At 40.8% G+C, this 19,147-nt stretch overlaps 1 protein-coding gene across 1 annotated transcript; it reads right to left on the bottom strand.

Moving 5' to 3' along the window:
- Positions 1-6: 6 nt before the first annotated feature.
- On the bottom strand, positions 7-18,656 carry aig1 (androgen-induced 1 (H. sapiens)). The gene is made up of 6 exons (XM_074685481.1): positions 18,336-18,656; positions 12,584-12,739; positions 10,134-10,235; positions 822-937; positions 531-697; positions 7-395 (listed from the first exon to the last, which is right to left on the bottom strand). The coding sequence occupies exons 1-6, from the start codon at positions 18,474-18,476 to the stop codon at positions 376-378; spliced, it is 702 nt and encodes a 233-aa protein (XP_074541582.1). The 5' UTR covers positions 18,477-18,656; the 3' UTR covers positions 7-375.
- Between the last annotated feature and the right edge of the window lie 491 nt (positions 18,657-19,147).

Here is a 19,147-nt window from a genome sequence, read left to right as displayed (position 1 = left end):
GTCATTTATACACGTGTAGTTTTTCTCATAGAGGACTTTAAAAGGTTTGTTTCTTGTAGCTCATAAATAAAAGCATCATGTTTGTAAATAGTGTAATGTGTGTGTGTTGTGTATTGTGTGTGTGTCCTACATGATCTACAGATTAATGTTCGAGCATTTCTGTCCACAGTCCCAGAACACAGAGGCCAAATGAGCCGTTAACTATGACAGAGAGACAAAGAGAGACGGATCGTCGTGTTTCATGAGTCCAGAGAGCTCAGGGGAACGCTCTGAGGAGGTCGCTTGTTTTCTGTTCTTGTGCTGTCCTGGGTGGGCGGGGCTTAACTCCTCCACCTCTGCAGGCCACCAAATCGCTTCCCACATGGCGACAGATGATCACTCACCTTTGACCTTTTCTGAGAGGGAAGGAGAGAGGATTGTGTGTGAGAGAAGAACACACACAAACTTTTGTAGATTTTTTTTTTAAACTAATGTACAGTGATAACGTGTTCCTGTCCGTGCCTCTGTGTGTGTGTGTGTGTGCTGGGTACCTGACTGTGGTTTCTCCCAGATGTAGCTGTTGAGGATTTCTCCGAGCGTGTAGAAAACTCCGATCACCACCATCATGGCACTAAAGAAGACCACTCGAGCCAGTGGCGTGATGCGCTCTAGTACCGGATACACCCACACACCTGTCACCTGGTGGACCCAACACGTCCTGAGGGAGAGAGATGGGGAGAGAGTTTCAAGCTCAGGTTGGAGATTATAAACTCCTCTCATGTGTCTGTAAACTGTCAGGTCATGGGGCGTTTGAGGATTGCAGGAAAAGTGAGTGTCCATACCAGAAGATGTATCCCAGGCCAAAGCAGCCCACAGCCAGCAGACCTGAAGTCCGGCTGGGGTACCTATGGTGGGTGGTCCTCATCTCAATGATGATGAAGGGAAGAACGGTGGTGTGCTGAGAAAAGACACAACATTTATAATATGACTCATATCAACATTTACCAGAAAATAATTCATTACAATAGATCTCTTCATAGAGAGTTAAAGAAATTTCAGACAGCAGAGAGATGATCCCTACACACACACACACACACACACACACACACACACACACACACACACACACACCTTTAAAAGCAGAATGAAGGACAAAATTTGAACTACTTTTGAATAAACTACAATTTGTGTCCACCAGGGGACACTCACACACAAACACACAGACACAGATAATGGGTGTGATTGTCTCTGCAGAGACCTCTTACCTCAGCTGCACTGAGGAGCACAGCTGTGTGTGTGTGTGTGTGTGTGTGTGTGTGTGTGTGTGTGTGTGTGTGTGTGTGTGTGTGTGTGTGTGTGTGTGTGTGTGTGTGTGTGTGTTCTGTCAGATGTTTTTGCCTGGTTGTGTTAGGATCAGGAAAACATGGACCCAACCATCTGTTAATGACTTTCAGACCGACTTTCAGAGACAATGAGCAGAGTTTGAGTTTGAGGTCACAGCTTCTTTGAGCACAGGTTTGGCTTCCAGGTTCACACAGAGTTAGTTAGTTAGTTAGTAAGCCAGTCAGTTAGATAGTTAGTTAGTTAGTCAGTAAGTCAGTCAGTGAGTCAGTTAGTTAGTTAGTTGGTTGGTAAGTCAGTCAGTTAGCTAGGTAGTTAGCTAGTCAGTTAGTCAGTCAGTGAGTCCGTCAGTTAGTTAGTTAGTTGGTTGGTAAGCCAGCCAGTTAGTTAGTTGGTTGGGGAGTTGGTTGGTAAGCCAGTCAGTTGGTTCCTTGGTTATTCAGTTAGAAAGCAAATAAGTTAATTAGTTGGTAAGTCAGTCAGTAAGTAAGTCAGTCAGTCTGTCAGTCAGTGAGTTAGCTATTTAGTCAGTTAGTTGGTCAGTTGGTTAGTTTGTCGGATGGTTATTGAGAAAGTTAGTTTTCAACTTTGTTAGTTAGTTACTTGGTGATTCAGTCAGTCAGTCTGTCTGTCAGCTAGTTAGCTAGTTAGTTAGTCAGTAGGTTAGTGACAGGATTTTCAGGACGCACATTATAAAAAGGTCTTTCAGCCTTAGCTAAGCTTGCTGCTGCTGGGATACCTTGGCATGTTGGGCGTTTAGGTAGCGGCAGGAAAATACAAAAACTTAGTGTACTGAGTAACAATCATTATTACTTACATTACATACAAACATCATCTCATTAAAACATGTTTATATTCAAGGGTTTATTTTAGCACTAGTTATCCAGACAGAAATTTTACGTTTGTTAAAAACAGGAATGATTATTCTTTTTTTTAGTTTTTAATAACGCCATACTACAGTTCACAGTTTAAAATTAATACGTACAGTTAAAGGTTATGTTTTAAAGATGAAGTTAACACTTTCATCCCAGTTAACACTTTATATTAAAATTTCAGTTTTCCCTCCTCCAGTAAGGTTTGCCGCTCTGACTGATTCTCAGGTAAATTTTAGAAATCCAGGGATGTTTTCTGTAAGACCTCTGATTTCAGTGATTTCAGAAAAGTTGAAAACAACACACAGTGGTGTGATTTCAGTAAACAGGGAACTAGAGGAGACGGTCACAGAGTCACATCCCAATTCCAACCAATCAGCTGTGCAGGAATGTTCAAACCATGGCGAGCAAAAACATCTCAGAGGACGACAGAAAAACGCTCTCTCCTGGGGTCTTAAATTCTAGGTTTCCCTCCCATCATTAAACTGAACACAGACACACACACACACACACACACACACACACACACACACACACACACACACACACACACACACACACACACAAACACACACACACGGCCTGACGCTGCACTTTTACCCAGGGTGCCTCTGAGGAATCCACTCTCTCAGTCATGTTTAAGTTTAGTCTCTGCCACGGGTAAATAATACTCCCTTTATCCTCGCTGTCCCTCTCCCTCTATTTCTGTCTCTCCCTCTTTTTTCTCTCTTTTTGTCTCTCTGTCTCTCTCTCTTCAACCCCCCAGAGGTTTGCGGTCTAGCTTGAAGCCGCCAGCTTCCAGCCTTCGTGGAAAATCCCCCCTCTTCAGCAAACAGCGGTGGCTCTATCCTGTGGTCCCGGGCTAAAAATGGGACAAACCATTTTACACAGCTGGGGGTGGACGGGTCAGGAGACTGAGGGCAGGTTCACGGGTTCAAACATCTTCTAGTGTCAAGGAAAACTAAGATTTGCACGTCCCGAATGGACTCAGGAGAGGAGCAGAGAGCATCTGTTTCCAACACAGCTATCGCTGAAGGGGAGGTGAAAACATGACCACATCCCTCCCAGAGATAAATCTGTTGACTTTCAACTCTGAGCTCTCAAGACTAAGCAGACAGATACTAAAACAAAAACTGAGTTTCAGAAAACTACCGGAGACATCGCTGGGGCCTCACTTCCTGCTAATGAGGGCAACTACAGAAATCTTTGAAGCTGTTTGCCCTCCTGTCCTCTGGGAGGTGCTACAGGAACCACCAGGATCAGAGACAGTTTTTTCCGCATTATATGTCTCCTAGCTGAACTTTGACCTCCAATAAATAGGTTTATTATTATAATTATTACCCCCGCCAAGGAGGTTGTGTTTTTGGGAGAGTTTGTCTGTGAACAACATTACTCAAAAAGTCACCAACAGATCTTTTGGAGGATTTAGAGGTGATCTGGACCACAATCTGGATCCAGGATGGTCAGATTGCTTTGCAAAAGAATACAAGACAAGGTCACCATAATTTCTGACAGATGTAAAAGTACAATCCAGATCCTGGCAATATTCTGGGTAAGATGTGTGGAGATGTTGAATATGAAATATGTACTAGGTCATCATAATTTTCAACACTGTCAGGTGACAAATTATTGTGCAAAGCTGCAACCAAATTGTAGCAGACAGTCTGCTGAAAGGGAGTATAAAAAGTAGGACCAAGGTGTTGCGTGACAAACACAAAACGCTTGGTGGAGGTCTGCACTCTGAGTGCTTTTCTCGTTCCATGTTTGTTTAAGATTAATTTTTCTGATGTTGCTTAGATGCAATCTGCATTTACTTCTCTTGTACTTTTGACACATAATGACGATAAAGTTGAATATAATCTAATCAAAATGGTAACTGGTCTCCTTTCTAGTATATCTGGTTTGACTCTACTTGTTTGGACTCTGTGTTGATCCCAGTCGACGACTCTGATCCCATCGTAACGAGTGACTGCACCACAGTTTGTTTTGAAGCGTTGTGTTCTCTTAGTAACAGATCTGTACCAGGAGGAGACCCACCCTTTAGCTCTGTCAGCAGACCAGTTTTTAGGGTTTTCAGAGACACACCAAACACCAGGAGAGCGATGAAGACTTATGTAAGAGCTAAACGAGCTCCTGCTTCTGTAAACAGTGTTTATCCCTCAGACGAGTCTGTATTATGACATGAAACCTCTGATGATGGCTCTGAGTGCAGATATATTGTGTGTTTGGGACCTTTGGCTGAACTCGTTTTTATTTACACTAAACGTCCTGGATGCTGCTCAGCAAAGTAAACGCATAGAAGAGAGTAAAGAGATCTTCTTGTTTCAGAAGAGGAGGCCTGGGCCCTGGTCTTAGAGGATAAACCTCTGTAAAAGAAGAATCAAATAAACCCTGCACAGACCTGTACCCTTTGTTAACACATAGTCTGGACCTGCTCTGTTTGAAGACTCGTATGATGACTTGGATCATCTCTTGGCGCTGTAAGAATAAAACCTGCCTGTTTGATGGATTGAATGTAATCACCCTGCTTTACTGCAGGATCCAGACCTGCACCTGTTAGTCCTCCAGAGCCTGAATTAAAGCCACAGCTGCAGAAACCTCCATCCCACAGACTGTTTAGACTTCAGTCTGCTCATGGTGATGTGACGCCAACTAACCGCCTCCACAGGGGTTGACGTACGGGACAGAGGGGGCTGATGGAGTCCTGGGACTGAGCCCACACCCTTCATCTAACCAAAACATGCATCTCACTTCCTGATATCAGAGCCCCATAAGGTGGGTCCAGACTACAGCAAGACAGGGTTTGAAGTAGGTTAAGGAAAGTTCAATGATGGCTAAAGCCGTCACCCTGCAGGAGGTCAGAAACTTTGCACAGTAAAGCTCTGACTGAATGCTGAAGCTCAAACTCTTGAACGCACACCATTACTGACCCACAGGTAGAAAAAAAAAAGTTGGTGCCAGTTTGTGAACTGAATGTGGACTTTTTGAGTCTAGGGATCAGCAGGCCATCTGCAGGAGTAGGAGTGAAGCATGGCGGTGCCTCGGTGAGGCTCTGCAGCAGGAAACCTACAGCTTGTGGAGAGCAAGGCCAATTCAATCAAGTCTGAGGAAATCCTATGAGGTAATGTCATCTGAAAAGAAGCTGAAACTCAGAGTTTTCAACCCAGACTTCAAAGCCCACCAAGGTTCAGTGCCAGGAGAAGTCCTGGAATAATCTGTGGTAGGGTTTGAAGATAGGGGACTGTTGCAGCAAACCCAAGAATATCTGTGAGCTGGAGGGTCATGGTCCATGAGGACTGGACTCTGTCTGTGTATTACATGCAGCTGAGCGATATCTACTGAGGATTTAAGAAGCTTGTCCTGAAGGGACAATTTCAAACTCAGACACGTGACATCACTCCCTGACCATCTAAAGCTATCACATTCATTTAAATAAACTGCCAGCAACGGAAAGCGCATCCAATTTAAAATGCAGTTACTGAACCGCAGTAATAAAGTTCAATTGTCCTATGTTTAACACTTAATGCTAACCTGCTACATGCACCACAGGTCTATTTTCACCTGAAGTCTTGAAGCCATCATTTATAGTAAGCTGAGGAGAGTGGGCAAAGCATGAGAACTTTTTTATAGTGTGGCATAATATAATGTTTTGGATCCATATCAGCACTCAAAAGTACCAATGTCCAGTACTTTTGTGTGTGTTTATGTGGTGATGAACATTAATTTGTTTAATTATAAAATCTCAAATGTTTCCAATTTAACATTTTATTTCACAATAAAAAAACTTGTAATGATGTGTTCATGTGCAGCATGGGAAATTGCCTACTCTTCCACTCCCTCACAGTCACAAGGATGTGTTCAGGCACCAAAACGTGGTAGTTTGATTTTATGTGAATCGGTACTCCATACTACAGACAGAACTCAGTCGGTATTTATAAAAGTACCTAATTCGCTATCCACCCCTAAACATAACATAACAACAAAAACATAGTGAATCATAAAGTGGTGTAATGTTACATTAGGTAACATAACTGAGGGTAAAGTAATGTAACAAAATGTAACCTAGCGAAACATAAAATAATGAAACTCAAAGTACCATGACACAGTGTTATGATACGTAACATAACTTAGCGTCACATGATGAAATACAATGTAACAACAAAATGTTACATTTCCTTAGGTAAATAAACATCAATAATGCAACACATCATATTATAGTTTTGTTTTCCACGCGAGAATACGTTTGTTCAAAATAAGATTTACAAGTTAAACATAGAATCTCCTTCACACCGCATTATTGTCATCTCGTTTTACAGATGTACGTCCACACTTCACGCTTCCTGGCCACGATTGACAGGGTTCATGTAAGCTAACTGAGCTACACTAAACACAAAAATCACTCCAGGATTCTGTACAATTTATAGTCACAAGGGCCCAAAATGTTTAGTTTCTGAATTGAACAGGTGAAATTGATATCCATCATCTTGAAAAGATTGGACGTTAACCAGCCTCAGGTGCACTTTCAGTAATTCCCAGAGCTCCTTTAGCCCTTTAGGCTTTATGTTGCTCATGTGACCAAAAACTATGAAAAACATTAGAATGTCACATTCTGTTGAAGTTTTAAACATGCAAACACTGTATGTCCTGGCACAATGTAAAATCTCATTAATGCACTGTGATGATCTGAGCTGCTGCCAAAAACAAACGCCATAGCTATGAAACAAAGAGCGAGAAACCGAATGAGACGCCAACGCTGAGCAAAGACAGAGTCTCCAAAGGCTGAATACTCATAGAGGTAATAAATCAGGAACAGGTCTGTGGAGTCTGTGCAGCGTTCGATCTCTTTATTGACCAAAAATTTAATAAAACACTTTCCCTCCCTCCACAGCATCAAACTGCTCCTCATCACACAGCTCCTCCTCCTACGCTGGGAACTGCAACGCGTTGTCGTGGCAGCAGGAGTAGACAAACAACAGTGATACCATGGAATACTGCAAAATATTTACTGGACACACACTCACGAACACACACACACTCTCAAACACTCACTCACACACAGCTCCTCACGTTTCTGTCTGAAAAACACTCAGGCGCGGTCGTTGGTGATGTTCTGGTTGTTTTGGCGATGTGGATAGCAACCACTCAGCTGTTACATCATGTTCTGGAGACATACACACACACACACACACACACACACACACACACACACACACACACACACACACACACACACACACACACACACACACACACACACACACACACAAACACACACACAGAGCTAAGTGGGCGAGTCCTGGCGGGAGGAAGCTTCAGAGGGTCAGGTTTAGGTTTTGCATGGACAGAGGAGGATCTGGAAGACTTCCTGGTGACCTAACACCAGCTGAGGGTTGTTATCAGTACGTGGTCGGGTGTGCAGCGGGTCGGTTTTTATGTAAACATTAGATTAAAGCAGCTTCCTGCAGAGTTGCAGCCTGTAGTCAAATCCAGGGTCCAGCTGACTGATAACTTTATAAGACACATACACACAGAGGTTATGGAGCTCTGACAGCAGAGACGTTTGATTTAAAACCATAAACTGATCTGTTCAGTCCCAGAGTCCAGTAGTTCAGGTACTGAATGAGTCCTGCTCCTGACCCTTTTATTACTGACCAGAAGAAGAGTATGCACAAGGAGAAGCGTGTGAATGTAGGGAGCGTGACACAATGTAATCAAATGTATAATTAATCCTATCATGAAAAAGAAAAGTTAGCTCTGAGGACAACCACTATATGTAAAATGTTGTAACATGTAATCATATCATGACTGAACAGAGCGTAACATAGGTTAACTAATCCTTATCCAGCATAATGCGTAAAGGAACGTAAAATAATGATTTTTTTTTTTAAACTCGGCCGTTTAGATGACATAATGGATTTTATTTATAACGCACTTTACATTTGTGGCCAAGTCTCAAAGTGCACTAAGACATTAAGATCACAAGCTCGCCCAAGTCAGAGGCACAGCTCAGGGTCACGTGACGTCAGGCGCCCTATGGCTGTAGGCAAAGCCCCTGCCACTACCAATATGGCCGCTATAGCAGGAACAGACGGATGATGTCGGCGATACTACGTCCATGTTTTATACAGCTCATGGTAATGAAGCATAATGTAGGGTAGTGAAATTGTGCAATGTAAAGGAAATTTGTAACATTTAGTGCATGGAAACATCATATAATGTGTAATGTGTAGTGTAACAGAATGCCAATGGGTAATCAGAATCCAACAGAATGAAATGTAGTGTAATATATTATATAACCCAATATTGTACCCTACATTGTAACCTAATGTAACGCAATACTACGTGATAAAAGAAGATTTATTTCCCTCTGGGGTCAAAAAAATGTATGCAACAAAAATTTGATTTATCCTACTCTAGTGTAACACAGTGTAGAGAAACCTAACATAAATTAGTGTAATTTAATGTAATTTAACATAATGTAGCCTAATGTGACAGTGTAACAAAATGGCACTAGGTAGATGGAACATAAGGTTACAAAACGTAAACATAGTGTAAGTAAACATAATATTAAGTAGTGTAACTTATATAACCTAATCTAGTGTAAAGTACATTAAGTAAAGTAGTGTTAATATTATAGTGATATTTAACCCAGTGTAACACAATATAACGTAACATACAAAAGACCGAGCGTAACATAGTTTAGCATAACCTAACATAATGCACAGTTAAGGAACACAAAAACAATTGAGCCCAATGTAACGTAATGTAAAGTCACATAATGTAGTGTAACATAACATTATGCAGTGTAACATAATGTAACTTAGTGTAACGTAAGGTTGTGTAACTTAACGTAATATAGTGTAATGTAACATAGAATAGTAGAATGTAGCATAGTGTAACCTAGTGTAACATACTGAGTGTTGTGTAACATAGTGTAACACAGTAGTTTAATGTACTGCAACATAAAGTTACGTTACATAGAATAATAGAACAGAGTAGTGCAAAATAATGTAACTTATGACCTAAAAGGATAGTTAAAGTATTCTATTATACAGTATCCTGTCCTAACGTAGCGCTCTGTGATGTAACGTTATATAGAAAAACATTACGAAATGTAATGTAACCTATCGTAATGAATGTGAACTTTAGACTTTTTTGTAATTATATTGTAAGGTTTCATGACCTAACAAAACGAATGGTGGAGGCTTCACATTTTATGTAGTTGAGTAATGATCAGGCTGTAAAACCTTGGCTTAGTGTGGGATATTAAACTGTATTAACTCCATTTATTATTCATCTATCAGGCTGCAGAACAGAAAAAAACCCTGGCACTGGCTTTGGTATTCTCAATATTTCTCTGATCGGCTGATTTAATATTTCTGTTTGCAGACAGTTTGTAGTCATTAGTTTATTGACATGTCTGACTTTCTTTTCACAGAGGGGATAAGATGGGAGATAGTTACACTTTGACCTTTCAGAAAGAGAAGATATTTGATTATCACATTACTGAGCTGTGTGTGTGTATTGCTGTTGTAACTTCAGGAGGTGTGGAGAAGGATGATTTTATAAAACTTGATCAGTGGAGGACACTTTAAATCCAATTTGATGATAAGTTCACTGCTTTAGTTTCACTTTGATCTAATCAGTCCCTCAGTTCGATGAGTCTTTGTTTCCGTTATATAATAATAATCCTAATCATCTCTGTGAGTCAGTTTGTCGATTAAATTCAAGTCAGAATCATTCTTTTTCAGAGTCATCTTCTCCGTACGTCACTGATGAGGAGGATGGTTAAGAGGGGGGTTGGAACAGGAACTTAAGAGTTCACAAGGAGCACCCTGCAGGCCGCCTCATGTATCCCATGTGTATCTGTGATCATGATCCAAACCTACTGAAGTCTGACATGGATCAGGTGATCAAACAGAGAAAGGAAATTGGACTCACCATGCCGTGGTTGAGCCACTGAGGGATAAAGTTGTCCAGTAGTCTGGGGTAGACCAGGTCTCTGTCGTACAGGTACAGACTCCAAAAGGTGAACACCACAAACTGGAGACAGAGAGGGAGGGAGAGGGTTAGAAACCAGCAGCTTTTTGTCATTTTTTTTCCACTTTAGGACACCATGTGTTTTTAGTCATTAATCACGTAAAGGTCAGATCTGTATCCTGAACATCCCTGTGGCCTTCTTTCCCACGGGCCTTAAACACACCATCAGCTGACTAACCAACAGTCTGATGATCCTTTAGTCGAATACACACACAAAAACACAATATCTCTGTGAATCAGTCTGTGTTAAAGTGAGAAAGAGGGAAATACAGGTGAAATGTTTCCCTATACACTCATACCTCTATGTCTCTGTGTCCGTGAGGCTAGTATTGCAAACATTAATCACGTCCATTGTAATGTGTGTAAACTGAACTCACACACACACACCTAGCCACCTGACTGACTCTACAGGTGTGCATGCGAAAGTAGTATAAATATTCATGACCGTTTGTGTCAAGTTAGTGTGTGTTTGTGTGTGCATAGCCCTGAGATCTGGTCCAGACAGTCACACAAGCTTCCTTCCTTCTGTGTGGAAGCTTCAGGGCCCCACGCCAAGTGAGATCTTGAATAAAGTGTGTGTGTCCGATGTGTGTGTGTGTGTGTGTGTGTGTGTCTGTGTGAGAGGGAGAGAAAAGGAGCCTGAGGATCAGACAGAGGTCACCGTCTGGCTGTCTGAAGGAACAGAGGGTGACGCAGTACGTTTCTTCTGTTCTGTTCTTCACAGCGAGGCTGAGCGGGCACAGAGACGGAGTGTGACTTTTGTCTGCACACACACACACACACACACACACACACACACACACACACACACACACACACACACACACACGTTACTGTCACAATCACATGGGGCCTGAGGACCGTCCTCTTGAGTTCCAGACGAGTACACAAGGAGAAAAAAATAGTTTAAAAAAGTCTGGGAGTCTTTATAGTTATAGATTTTTATTATCAGCTTTAATTTGATTTGACACTCTGTTCACTGTTCCATAGTTTTACTATTAATGGGCTCAATTTTTCAGTCTTTTAATATAACCTGACTGTATTTTATCTTGAACATTAGCAGCTCAGGCCCTACCTCAAAACCTGTTCCATTTTTTAAATAATTTAATGTATTTTTTTATCCTGCCCTTGAACATTTTTCATCTTGGATTAGTATCAGCATTTTGAAAGTTGCCCTGCAAATACACACATTATTATTGTTATTATTATTGTTATTTTTTTTTTATTATTTATTTATTTATTTTTAATTTAGTCATCAATGTTAACACTGGACCACGGCTACCAGAGTCAAGTCTTCTTAACAAAACCTCAGGTGATAAAACCATAAGAAATAAGAAATGTGTCATCAGGTGTTGTAATGTGTATCCATTCAGTCTGTATGTATTTGCAACAACCAGCGGAGCCTGTATGAAAGTAATGATTCTGAGGTTAGTTTTTCAAACATGCCACCAGGGGGCAGTACTTGTATTACACTCTTCTTCTGTCTGACAGGAGCTTTAGAAGTGTGGAACACCTCAGGTGACTGCTTCTTTTCATGTTTACAGGTTAGAAAGTAAAGTGAGAAACACTCACTTGTCATCTAACTGTGTTCAAAACATCATTTCTATCAAGGCTGCTTCGCAAAGAGATATCTTTTCATATCTCCTTTATAAGGAATCCTTAAACTTGATGGATTTCTGATCAGTCTTTGTTGAACGGAGCCTGTCTTTAAAGAAAACAAACAGTTTAGAAGAAACTTAAGCAGAACTCTTTTTATGCTGCATGTAGATCCATGCATGATGGGACGTCTGCAGCAGGGAGAGGGTTTGAAGGAAAGGTTAAACCAAACTCTGAAATCAATAATACAGACTTTGAAATAAAAACTAAATTGTCCTTTAAAGATCAGAAAACATCCTGATGAGTGAGGAGCTTCCTCAGTCATGTCACATCGTGCACATGACATGTTGAGTCCATTGAAGCTGTTTTAGATTCTTTATGGAGGAAAATACCTGTCTGAGCCCAAACTGGGTTACAGCTTAAAGAGTGGAGAGGAGAGAAGTGGAAAGGAAAGAAAAGGAGGAGAGAAGTGGAAAGGAAAGAAAAGGAGGAGAGGAGAGGAGAGGAGAGGAGAGGAGAGGAGAGGAGAGGAGAGGAGAGGAGAGGAGAGGAGAGGAGAGGAGAGGAGAGGAGAGGAGAGGAGAGGAGAGGAGAGGAGAGTGGATTAGAAAGTGGATTAGACAACAAATACAGAGCTTTGATTCCTGCAAGCCCCAGGCTCATTCATCCTGTGTGTGTGTTGGTGTTTGTGTGTGTTAGTGTGTGTGTATGTGTCCTGTCAGCATGTGCACGCCTGTTTGCATCCATCTGCTCACCGCTCCAACAGGGAAGGCCAGCACCGCCATCATCCAGTCCCTCAGGCCGATCAGCTTCCTCAGCTGCCGCTCCTGCTCCCTGCTGTCGCCTCCCTTAGTCAGCAGACTGGACACATCGATCAGGACGCAGAGCCCGAAGAAGACGGCCTGAATCACCTGCAGAGAGCGCGAGAGAGAGCTGTTTATCATGTTCCTGTAGCTCCATCACTTCAAAGAACTGCAGACAAAGAGGAGAGCTGAGGGAAGCTAAAGACCATTTCAAGCAGAGAGATGACAGACGATAGAGCAGGAGCAGCAGAAAATACAGAAACTACAACAGTTTACTGTAAACCAGGTTTCTACCTTCTATGCGGAAGTTGGAAATTTCCAGATGTGTGCTGCACAGAAATTTTCCAGTTGAAAAGGACAGCACAAGGGGGCGAGGCTGCTAAAAATGTCGCTATTCGTTTGCACGAAGCTGTGCGGACCTTGCGGATGCATCAAACATAAACCAAGCTTTACTGCATCCAACCTCAGCAGATGGTGTGTTACAAGAGGTCTTGCTTATGCAGCTCAACAATCCAACCACGTTCAAACAGAGAAAGCTTTTCAGTCTGTGACATCAGGAGATCACGACGGAGAGGATACCTGAAAGAAAATGACACCGAATCTACAGTTTTTGCCGTTTGTCTTTAAAGGCTGTGGTCTTAAAGTTTTGATCAGTTTGTTTGTCTGTGAATAACATAACTCAAAAAGCTACAAATGAATCATGATGAAATTTTCAGGAAATGTTCCAAATTGGTTAAGAAAGAACTGATTTAATTTTGGAGGCGATCCAGATCACCGTCTTGAGCCAGGATTTTTTTTAAAGGATTCTTTAACATTGTGAGATAGGGCCGTGTATATAACTCCACGATAAATGGTCGGATTGCTTTGCAAAAGAATACAAGACAAGGTCACCATAATTTCCGACAGATGCAAAAATACGATCCAGATCCTGGCAATATTCTGGATACTAAGATCCCGAATATGAAATATGTTCTGGGTCATCATAGTTTTCAACACTGTCAGGTAACAAATTATCGTACAAACCTGCAACTAACACCAAATTGTAGCAGACAGTCTGTTGAAAGGGAGTATAACATTAAAGTAGGACTAAAGTTATACGCTCTCTGATTGCTGTTCTAGTTATTATTGTTTTTATCTGGTCTTAAAATCTTGATCAGGACTGTATAAACAATAAATAACTTGCCCCATGTATGAATCCTTCATTTATTTATGTCTATAAAACCACTGTCTGTAAATGAAATAATGATCTTTATCACAGTCTGCCTTCATGCCTGAAGAGCTGGTCAAAAGGATGTTCTCCATAACGTCCCAGACAAAAGGGCATTGATCAGCAAAATGCACTGATCAGATTAATTAATTCTATGAAGGATGCATCCATGCTTAGGAGCTTTAGTCTGAGTGTAAAAACAAAAAAAACCTCTATGTTCCTATAGTTTGTAAACGTAGCATTCTTCTCCTCCTTCTTCTTGAACGTTAAAACCCAGCCTCAGGATCCGTGGATTAATCCTCCAAAGGTTGGAATCACTGCCTTGCTTTCTGCAGCTCTAAGACAAACTGTGCTCAGATAAACACGTTTAAACACACTTCATAAATACTTCACTTTGATCAGGAGGCTCACAACTCAGAGCTGCAGGGCAATAAGAGAAAGAGAGAGCAGCTCAGTGTGTGAAATAAAAGCCTCCATCAGTAAAATCACGGCAATGGATCTGACCTCCACCAGGAAACAATAAAGAGGAGAAAGTGTTCCTCCTCTGACCACTCAGGGACGATCAAGTGTCAACCAGCGGCAGAAGGACAGACGCTCAAATGTTACAGCTTTTAAGGTGAATTCATGTGTTATTAAAAAGTCCTTCTGCGTGTGAACTCTGTACCTGTGCGCCCCTTTCCTGAACGTCAGAACAATTTTAAATCCTGCATAATTAGCTCCTGTGCTACATAAATAATGGATCTCTATGAGAACTCAGCTAGCGATGAGGCTCTGATCAGAAATGACAGATGTCACAGTGATCACATCTGCAGCTCCGTGTCAGAGATGAGTGTACTCAGGGGCATCCCGGAGCACACGTTTCACCACAAATCAATGCTCCTCCTTTATTCACGAAACCACAGCTAACAGGGGCAGCTTGCTGCTGTGTGCATGTTAAGTCAACACAACAACCCAATTATTTCGTCTCTTATTCGTAACCTTTGTATTTGGAGTGGATTATTACTTTGTATGGCTCATTTGTTAGTCATGGACACCAAACTTTTTGTGGCTTCAGTGATATTTTTACTACTTTTTCTCCTGTGTTTGTCTGGAGATCCTACATGTAACCATGGCTGCATTGTTTACATGTGAACTCAGCTGTTAGCAGCCTGTAGCATGTCAATGCTAACTGGTGCGAGGCCTGTTGTCTTCCCACAAGGTGAGGAGAAGGAGGTGAGGACGGCATGCTGGTTCTCAAGTGAGAGCTACGAAGTGATGGCATCGACCTGTCCTTCCATCAGTTGTTATTGGGAACATAAGATCTATCTCCAATAAGATGGACGAGCTAGCTGTGCTAACCCAGCAACATAGGGAATAACAGAAGGCAGAGTAGCATCATGCTATTCCCAGACATGGCTAACGGAGCTAACATCAGACACCAACACCACATTGGAAGAGCTTCACCTGCTGTGAGCAGACAGGATCCAGGAGACAGAGACTGAACAGACTGCCGAAGAAGCTCAGTCCTGGACCCTGTGGAGGTGGAGGCTGGCTGACTGGACAATGATGGACAAGCTGTCATCATCTATTTTCTTATGGACCTTTTTGCACTTTCTATACACTTTCTTACTTTTGTTTTCTTGATTGCTGCTATGACTTCAATTTCGTTGTACTTGTTATAATGACATTAAAGTTCTATTCTATTCTATTCTATTCTATTCTATTCTATTCTATTCTATTCTGTAATGTTCTAAAGCTCTACTACCTGGATGTAAACAGTTACAGATATCACATTGCAGCATGATTTGTCAGTATGTCATTAGTTTAACTCTCCTAATCGATCAGTCAGAACTTTGAGATTAGACTTTTGGAAACCTCTATTTGTGCAGCTCTCAGGAGTCACTGTTGCTGCTGTACAAAAAATACAGATTTTATGAAAAATTTTACCTTTTACATGACTCTATCAAACATTTACAGCTGAATGTTATCAGAAAACTCCACGTGACACAGTATAAAGGAAAATACTTTTTTGCAGTAATGGGTTTGTCAGGCTTCAGTTTGTATGTGTTAGCTCTGACGTTATAAATTGTTTGTTTTGCAAAGCTCTGAATAATAAGATGTGGCTTTGATTCACAGCAGAATCAGCCCAGGTGAGGATGACACGCTCTATCTTCATTAACATAAGATGAAATCCCTGATTGAATAATAATTGTTTGTTTGTATATTTGTTTTTAAAATGGGATAATGTAATTAGGTGAAAATGAGAGATGAGAATACAAACAGAGGTGATATGGTGACACTACCCTCCTGTTGTTCATGCAGCCTTTGTCTTGTTTACCTGCATGTTTTCCCATGTTGTCCTTTTGTGTTATGTTGTTGTTAATAATGTTGAATTATAGGATGTTATCAGTATTCTAATAACTATTTTTTTTCTCCTTGATAATTTTTTATTCTGTTGAGTTTAATCTTATTTGGAGCAATTTAGGTCCCCTATTTTAACACCTGGACAGGGACTACACATGAAAACTAGCCTTCTAGCTAACTCTGGTATATTTACAGAAATGTTACTTAACATCCATTGTCTCTGAGAATATGTAGAAGATAAAAATGTGTGGTACATCTCAGAGAAAAGCTGACCTGCTCTCTGCAGTTCAAATGTTTCATTTCTGTTTTCCTTGTTTCTTTTTAACATCTGATTATGTTTTTTGTTTTGACCATCTCCAATAAAGATGTATTATTTTCTTCAAAAATTAAATATATTTTTAAAAATGGTTGGCTGTTTTAGTAAGCTTTGCGGATCAGGATCCTTTGATTCATCTGGGTTTGTTTGAGTCTGTACAGATATTTTTAGGAGTGGGAAAGTCACAGATTTTGTTCTTTCCAACATTTGAGCAGTGACGCTCAGTCACGGTTCAGATATTAGAGGGTAGAGCTTATTAAGTGCTGTTTGCAAAGCTGTTAAAAATGATATAACAGGATTATTTAACAGGACGACAACATGTGAGCTCGGTTTAGTTGAGCTGTGTTAAAAAATGTGCTAAGGTTTGGCTTCAGATCGCGGTACGTTGGTATCAAGTGAAGATCTAAATGAGTAATTAAGAGAAAAGAAATAACTGAGAAAATTAAAAAAAATGTTAAGAGATGTTTCAGCAGAAAAAAAGTGTCTCTTTATAAGAAGAAGAGCGCCTTCACACAGGCTTCTGGCAAAAATGGTTGTCGCACTTTTTTTCCACTATTTTTCTTATAGGGTTGGTTTGACCTGGAGTAATTAACTTAAGTTTTAAAGTAAAGCAATATAATAATAATAATAATAATAATAATAATAATAATAATAATAATAATAATAATAATGAATAAGATAAAGAAAAAATATTAACATAAAATATGAAAAAAAAAAATCATGCATTTTATGTCCTGGGAAGTCCAAGTAGTGAAATGCATGGACTTATTTTGCGGTAAGGATTGGGGATTGAACAGGTTAAGTAAACTAAACTAAGACAGCAAATAAAACAAAACAGACAAACAGCAGTAAAAACCTCACAGCGCCACTTCATTCAGATCTTTGTGTTATTGTAAAAGTTGCTGTAACTGGTTAACACAGTTAGTCTCCAATAGAAGTGTCCCTTTATTGGACGCCTGAATAAGCTCATTGTTCAGAATGACTGCAGGCTCTCTGTGTGCGTTTGTGTATGGTGTGTGTGTGTGTGTGTGTGTGTGTGTGTGTGTGTGTGTGTGTTCTTCCTGTTTTAACTCCTCATTACAGCGAGAAGTCTCTGATTTGATTCTACTTGAGATCACTGAGTGTTCAGCCGATGACCACGGCCTCCAAATCTCACACACACAGTATCCCACTGGGAATATGGGATTATTATTTGGCTTTAGGAATAATTATATGTCATTTTTTTCTCATAATATTTATTATTTTGGGTGGTTTAGCACCCCCAATAAAAGCCCTTAATGATTAAACATATCATTTATAACATGTGATCTTAAAAGCTGAATAAATTATATTATTTCCAAATAGTGAGCTCTCTAAAATGTCACCTTTAGTTTGCTTCAGTGATTCTTCAGTTGTCAGTTTGAGTTTGGTAAATATGTAAATCATTTTATCAGCTATAGTTTATGGTAAAGACATTAAAACGATCTTAAACCCATCAGATGTGACACAGCGCTCCAGGATCAATAGTGTGCACGTGGCGCGTACCCGCGTGAAGGGCCGGGCTGTGACAGGAGAGCATTCTGCTCCACAACACCTGCTCCGGTTTCACCTCTGCAGCCCAGCGAAAAACCACGTTGGTGATTCAAACACGACACACTCACATATAATGTAATGTTAAATACAATAATTTAACCTCCCTGTGTGAACATTAATGATATATTAATCCAACAGACATGCGCAGTGAGGCTGAAACGTTGAATGATCGTTAAAACGTGTTCCGCTGGCTCTGCAGCTTTGCAGCTCATTCAGCAGACCTGCCGCGTGTTCCTGGTTAAAACCAAGAACAAATGAACCCTTACCAGGTCTATGAAGGTGAGGAACTTCCAGCTGCCTCCGTAGGTCTGGTGAGCCGGCATGTCTAAGGCTTTGTAGTGACAGAGGATGGAGAAGTAAGACAGCAGGATGGCGACCCGGAGAACCTGTGAGGGGATCAGCGCCATGGTGCTCGCTCTCTGTCTGTGCTCACCTGTCAGCTGTTTTTCACCTGTACCCTTTGTATCTCTGCGTTCAGCTCGTAAGCTGTACCTGAGCTAACCTCCTGTGTGTGCAGCCTCTCCTGTCCCCCTGACTGTCTGCTGCTTCCGTGTTGTGATGATGATGCAGAGAGGAAGGGGAGGGGGAGGAGCTGCTCCCCAGCTCCTGTTATACACTCTGTTATACAGTCTATGACTACAGAACAGTAGGCTGTTGTTATTCAGGTTATATGACTGTGACTTTTCATAACAGCAACACATGATTTAACCAATAAAAGTTTAATGGCGTCAAATGTATTTTATTTTTAATCTTTGATAACACTGAGTGTGAATTTTAATAAAGGAGTCACAGTAAAACAGAAGACTCTTCAAACTGTGAGTGCTTTACATAAGAATAATAACTCTACCATAAACAATATGATATAAAGAAAAATATGAAGTTGATAACTGCAGTTCCTGGAGTGTCCACTAGGGGCTGTCTGTAAAAACACCAGTAACCACATACACAACCATTCAAATGCAGTGCAGAAATGATCATGTTTACAGCCTCATTCAAAACAAGATTTTAGTGGAAATGCAACATTTTTCCATCAGCCCAGGAGAAGGAGTTATTATTAGTAGTTATTCATGACGTTGTT

This window comes from Halichoeres trimaculatus, unplaced genomic scaffold (assembly GCF_033239565.1).
Source record: "Halichoeres trimaculatus isolate MK-OKI-2021-1 unplaced genomic scaffold, fHalTri1.1 fHalTri1_scaffold_13, whole genome shotgun sequence".
Taxonomy (NCBI): Eukaryota; Metazoa; Chordata; class Actinopteri; order Labriformes; family Labridae; genus Halichoeres; species Halichoeres trimaculatus.
This window is presented reverse-complemented; position numbering and strand designations above follow the sequence as displayed.